Source organism: Trichechus manatus, unplaced genomic scaffold, assembly GCF_000243295.1.
Source record: "Trichechus manatus latirostris isolate Lorelei unplaced genomic scaffold, TriManLat1.0 scaffold00186, whole genome shotgun sequence".
Lineage (NCBI taxonomy): Eukaryota > Metazoa > Chordata > Mammalia > Sirenia > Trichechidae > Trichechus > Trichechus manatus.
The window spans coordinates 3,200,878-3,207,476 of NW_004444122.1; the positions used below are offsets into that span (position 1 = coordinate 3,200,878).

The 6,599-nt window shown below is 38.5% G+C and overlaps 1 protein-coding gene across 2 annotated transcripts in view; it reads left to right on the forward strand.

Annotated features, from left to right (window-relative positions):
* Positions 1-1,690, forward strand: part of ABHD17C (abhydrolase domain containing 17C, depalmitoylase) — a 68,560-nt gene extending 66,870 nt beyond the window's left edge. Inside the window, exon 3 of one of the 2 annotated variants that reach the window (XM_004387498.1) lies at positions 236-1,690. In XM_004387498.1, coding sequence (XP_004387555.1) covers positions 236-455 — 220 coding nt within the window. In that variant the 3' untranslated portion in view covers positions 456-1,690. The remainder of the gene's footprint in view (positions 1-235) is intronic. The other variant, XM_004387499.1, reaches the window with a different exon arrangement.
* Positions 1,691-6,599: the final 4,909 nt, after the last annotated feature.

Genomic DNA, 6,599 nt, shown 5'->3' on the forward strand with positions numbered 1-6,599 from the left:
GAAGTAGATCGCCAGATCTTTCTTCTGAGGTGCCTCTGGGTGGACCTAAACCACCAACCAACCTTTCAATTAGCAGCCCAGCTCGTTAACCATTTGCACCACCCAGGGATTGAAAAAGACAGTGTTTACTTTCTTGCCTGTGCATGGTGATTTATTTATTAAATATGATCCATGTTATCAGTGAGCATAACTAAAGGAATCCCTTTTCTGTCCCCGCCCCCTTTCTGTTTTACAGCATTGACAAGATATCTAAAGTCACCTCTCCCGTGTTGGTCATTCACGGTACAGAGGATGAGGTCATCGATTTCTCCCATGGCCTGGCCATGTATGAGCGCTGCCCCCGAGCCGTGGAGCCCCTCTGGGTGGAAGGGGCTGGGCATAATGACATAGAGCTTTATGCACAATACCTCGAAAGGCTAAAACAGTTCATATCGCACGAACTTCCTAATTCCTGAAGAAGGCAACTGGATTTTACCTCATTTACTGTGAACAGAAGAGTCCTCTGTTTTACACCTGCTTCAACTGGATCGCTGTGATGGCTTGATAACCATGAAGAAGTGCTCAGCCTTTAGGGTGTCTAATCGGAGAGCTAAGGCCATCTCAGCCTTTTGTATCTAGAGGTGGTTCTACTAATTCACACACCATGGTAAACTGAACAGGCACGATCTCCAGCTTCATTACCTTGCAGGGTGGGGGTGAGAGCTGAATGTGGGGGCAGCTTTCTAGTGCTGTATAAAGTGTGCTCACATCCGTGTTCTCCTCCTTACCCATCATTTACGATTCATTCATGCAGGACTCAACCCTCTCTCCACCAGTGTTCTCAGTATTTGACAAGCAGCTCTCTTTCAGCCACTGGATTCATGGGTGCGATCCATTTGTGAAGCTGTGATAGTGTAACTGGAAAACCTTTGTGATGAAAAATCGTTTGTTAATTTTTGTTAACATGCTGATCCTTCCCCCAAACGAATCAGCTGAAGGGTAATTTACTGGAACTCTCCATGGACAGCTTCAACACCTGTAACCATAGAAATATAACTGGAATATTCTTAAACAAAATGAAACTGGGTTTTTTTTTTTTAAGTGTAAATTTACTACTAGCCAACAGAGTTTTAATATTTTGATTGGTTGATCTAACAGAGAGCCTTGTGGACTTTCCTTCTGTGAAGTCCCCCTTGTGGCTTTTTTAAAAGTACTGTACATATTTGCAATCACATTGTGCATAGATTCTTTTGTCGGGCTACGATGAACTGCAAATCCCTTGTTTGTAATGTAAATGATTGAATACATTTTGTTAATATGTTTTTATTCCTATGTTTTGCTATTAAAAAAAAAATTTTATAACATTTCCAAGACAAAAATCCCAAGTTTATGCTTTGAAAGAATTTATGTAATTCAAATTTCACTAAACTAATCTTTTTCGTTGAGGGGTTATTTGGTTTTTTGACACTGGAACAAGCATCAGAAATGTAAGATGCTTAAAATTGCTACACTACTTGTACTGGTTGGGGGTTTGGGTTTGGGAGGTGGGGTCCTTTGGTTCTATTTTGAATTCTTTTCCAATTTAAAAGCCTTAAATGTACTGTACGCCTCAGATTGTTGTACACCTGGATTGCGGTTGATTGCCAGTCTGTGTACTGTTGCCTGGATGCAGCAGAGTGGTTGGTGATGGAATAAAGGAAACATGGATCAGTATGCATGGGTTTGTGCGGTTTTTTTTCCTTCATCTCTCCATCAAAGAAAACCATGAAAAAGAAAGTAGCATTTGTCTTGGTTTAAGAAGAAACCCTTGGGAGTTACACACTTCACTATCGTTTTCAAGGTGTATGCTTTTATTCTGTAAGAAACCGTAGATTACTTTTGGAAGAAGCCGAGATATAAAACATATAGCAGTAAAGTTCAGGTACTCTCTAAACACTGTTCTGGCTATAAAACAAGACAAAACTAATTAGGACAATCTTGAAGTGACCTGGCTCGGAGGGAAGACAGTGCCTATTTCTTGGGAAAAGAAAGAGCATGCTGTCATCAACCAAAGTAGTGTGTTCCATAATCATTTCAGTCGTTGACCGCCTGACCAGGAAAAAACCAATTGAGAGATGTTAATTTTCAGCTAAGGAGCCCTGGTGGAGCAATGGTTACGCTCCCGGCTGCTAACCAAAAGGTTGGGGGTTCAAACCCACCCAGTGGCTCTGCGGGAGAAAAGACCTGGAGATCTGCTCCCGTAAAGATTGCAGCCATAGTTGTGTTCAAGTAAAAAATTCAGTGTCTCCCCTCTCAGTGCTTCCCTTTCTGTAGGTTAACTGCCATCCTCTACCCCTGCTTAGAACTAGAACTCAAAAGTACAGAGCATACAAGGATTATTTTTTCTAGTATTTTCCAGATGAGGAAGACAGTAGGCTCCAGGGGATTGGGACTACCATATAGTCTGATCTGCAAGCTGGTGATTGTGACCTTGTTCTCTAAATTCTCTGGGTTTCTGATTTCTCTGTCCTTGCTTACCTCATTTGGGGCATGTAAGCATCAAGTGAGGTAAGGGCTATGAAAATAGTGTCCATTTAGTGCTTTGTAAAGCACTGTAGGCAGTACTGCAGACAGCAGAGCTACTTGATCAAGATGGAGTTCTCAAAAGAACAGACCAGTAAACCTTCGAAGAAAATGAAAAAAAAAAAAAGCAAATTATCTTCAAAACAATGTATTAGGTGTAGCTGTTTTAAGGATAAATACTTTCAAACATTAGGAAACTATTAAGTTAATCCCACAGTACAAAAATTGTTCCAAAGACACCTGTACACATACACAAACACAGAGCCTAAGTTGATCTCATACAGACCTGCAGAAGTGCTAAAGAAAATACTGGGAAATCAAATCTAATCCTCTATTACCCACTGCCGTCGAGTCAATTCTGACTCATAGCCACCCTATAGGACAGAATAGAACTGCCCCATAAGGTTTCTAAGGCTGTAAATCTTCACAGAAGTAGACGGCTACATTTTTCTCCCGCGAATCAGCCGGTGGGTTGAAACTGCCAACTTCGCAACAGCTGAGCACTTTAACCACTGCACCAACAGGGCCCCTCGATCCGCTGTTAAAAAGACAATAATACAGCATGACCAAATAGTTTCTGACTATGCGAACAGCATTAGAAAAAAATATAATGAATTTTAATACATCAAACGTAATCTCATTGATGTAAAAAAAGCAGTAATGAATTTTTCAGAAATCCACTTCTGATTTTTAAAATCTCTTAGTAAAATAGGTATGGAAGGTTAATTTCTTAGTATGAAAAGTCAAAAACCAATAGTAAACATCATACTTAGGTTGATATACTAGCGACATTCCCTCTACGTTCAAGGATGAACATTATCACCATGATTATTTGACATAATCCAGAAGTTCTGGCCAAGCATTAAGAAAAAGAAATGAGATGCGTATCTCATACAAAACCCCCCAAGAGAATCAGTTGAACAATGACTTAGAATTAATAAGAGAGATTAGTGAAATGATGAGTGACAAAATGAATGTACAGAAACCAACTACCTCCCAATTTACTAGTAGTAGCAAGGTAGAAGGTATAATGGACAAAAGACCCCATTCACAACAGATATTAACAGATATAAAACATAATAATGAGCCAGCAAGGAATTTTCTGCTCTGTGGTGAACTTGAAATGTAGACCAACCCTCCCAGTGAAAACAACACTACTGAATAAAATTGGAAAAATCTTCTTAAACAGACGCATGAACTGGTAAGAAAATAAGGCATATGCAGGCCAAATGCTAAAATGAGAACCAAGAGGGAAGAGAAACATGGTAACTGGTTTTCTCTTTGAAGGGAGTTTGCCAAACTAGGTTAACCTGAGCATTGGGTTTTCAGCCTGGTGGAGCTCAGGGGACCATAAACAGCACCTAGAGCACCCTCCCAAGGTGGGGAGTCTAATTGGAAGCTGCCCTCTTTTAAGAGAAAAGTCACATGATCATCTCAACACATTTAATGAAATTCAATGTCCCATTCACAATGAAAAGAATTCTCATCAAACTGGGAATGGAAGCAAACTTCTTTAACCTGGGAGTTATCTCAAAAAACAAGCAAGCATCATACCTAATGGTGAAACATGGAAAACATCATTGCAGATTGGAAATGAGCACGAGTATCCACTATTCTCACTTCTGTTCAAAATTACACAGAAGATCCTAGCAAGTGCAGTAGCGTCAAAAAAAAAAAAAAAAAGATAAGACATAGAAAAGAAAGAGTAATGATTCTAAAACTAAACTATTGTGGTGGTTGCATAACTCAGTAAACTTACTAAAAAGCATGCAAATAAACAATTTATGATTGTAAATTATACCTTAATACGTTTTTAAAAAGGAGTGGATGAACCCCTGAAACTACGGCCCTGAGATAATCTTAAAACCTTAAGCCAGTAATATCCCCCTGAAGTCTTCTTAAAACCAAGTAATAGTTTAGCTTAACTAGTAAAGGCTGTCTGCCCTGAGCATTGTGCTCTTTTAAGAACTATCTATACGGGATCGAATTGACAACAGCAACTTGAAAGGTTAGATAGGAAATTTAGGCGGCAGTGAGTTTGTGTTAATGGGGGAGGAACAATTCCAAAAATGAGGTTAAAAATTGGTTGTACAACTCGAAGAATGTAATCAATGTCACCGAATTATAGAAATTGTTGAGTTGGTGTATATTCTGCTGTGTATATTCTTCACAACAGAAACAAAAATAAAGTATAAAAAAGGAAATGGAGAAGAAGAACTAAATCTATTATTATTCACAGATTATATGATTGTTTATCTAGAAAACTGGAAAGAATCTACCAACTATTAAATTTAATAAGAGTTTAGTTAGGTTTCTTGACACAAAATCAATATACAAAAATCAATCTCATTTCTATACATCAGTAAAAAGTTGACAATTCAATAAAAAATATACCATTTATTGTTGTTGTTGGGTGCTATTGAGGCAATTCCAACTCATAGCAACCCCATGTGACAGAGTAGCACTGGCCCATAGGGTTTCCTTGGCTGTAATCTTTACAGAAGCAGATTACCAGGTCTTTCTCCTGTGGAGCTGCTGGGCGGGTTCAAACCACAACCTTTCAGTTAGCAGCTGAGCGCTTAACCATTTGTGCCACGAGGGCACAATTTACAATAGCATTAAAAATATAACATACCTAGGCATACTCGAACACACAGTGTACAAGACACATTGTGGAGAAAATGATAACGCTTTATTGAAAGACAATAAAAAACAAACTAGTGAGAGATAAGCTGTGATTCTGGGTAGAGACTCAACATTTTAAATATGTTGATTCTTCTAAAATAGATTTATAAAGCTAATGTGATTCCAATCAAAGTTCCAAGAGGTTTTTGTTTTGTTGTGTATGTGTGTGTGAAACCTGACAAGGTGATCCTATAATTAGTCTGGAAGAGCCAAGGGCCAAGAAGAGTCAGGGCATTTGAAGATGAACAGGGTGGAGAGAGACTTGTGTTACCAGATGTAAAGCATTCCGGGTGAGAAGTCTGAAGACTGAAGAGGCTCTGTCCCCGTAGATTCTGTTATTGTTGTTGGGTGCCATCAAGTCAATTCCAACTCATAGCGACCTCCTGTGACAGAGTAGAACTGTCCTATAGGGTTTCCTAGGCTGTAATCTTTACGGGACCAGATCGCCAGGTCTTTCGCTGGATGGGTTTGAACTGCGAACCTTTCAGTTAGCAACCGAACGCTCAACTGTTGTGCCAGCAGGATTCCTTCTCTAGAATCTAGAGTGTAGAAAGCCTTGCTTAACTCTGACTGTAGGTTAGGTGCCCCTCCCAAGGGCTGCCACAGCATTGTATACTTGCCTAAACATATCATTACTGCTTGAAACCACAAAGGAATAAATTTCTAGATTTGATTAATTAAAAATATAAAACATCCATAGGAAAAAAAATGGCACAAGCAAAATTGAAAATCTAGTGACAAACTGGGCAGAAAACATTTATAATGCATTTTACAGATAATGTAAAAATACACTTAATCGTCAAATGATGAGGTACCCCATTTGTAACAACATAGGACATGAAGAGGCTGTCGTAAGAGATTGATGCCCATAATAATCAAATAAATTCAAATTTAAGTAATAAATTGTCATTTTAAGTTATAAAGTTGGCATCAATATTTATTTTAAGTATAATACCCATTAAATAACTATTGATGCCAACTTTATAACCTGAAATAATGGGCACTCTAATTTTATACTGCTAATGAGATTACAAATTGGTACAGTTTCTAGAATATAGTTGGAGTCAGGAGCATAAAAACGTTCATTCCTTTAATCTAGCAATTTGGCTTCTTGGAATTTATGTTTCTGTAATAACCAAGGAGATAGGATGCATATATAAAAGATAACCACTGTTAGTCATAGTGAAAACTTGCCAACAGGCTAAGTTTCCAGCAATAGGGATTTAAGTTACGTCCATGCAATGTATGACTCTGCAACCATCATAACTAATGCTATAGAATTATATTTAGTGGGGTGAAGAGACTTTCAAGACACATTGTTAAATAATAAAGCTGGTTACCAAATAGCTTATGTGGTATGATGCCCTCCCCCT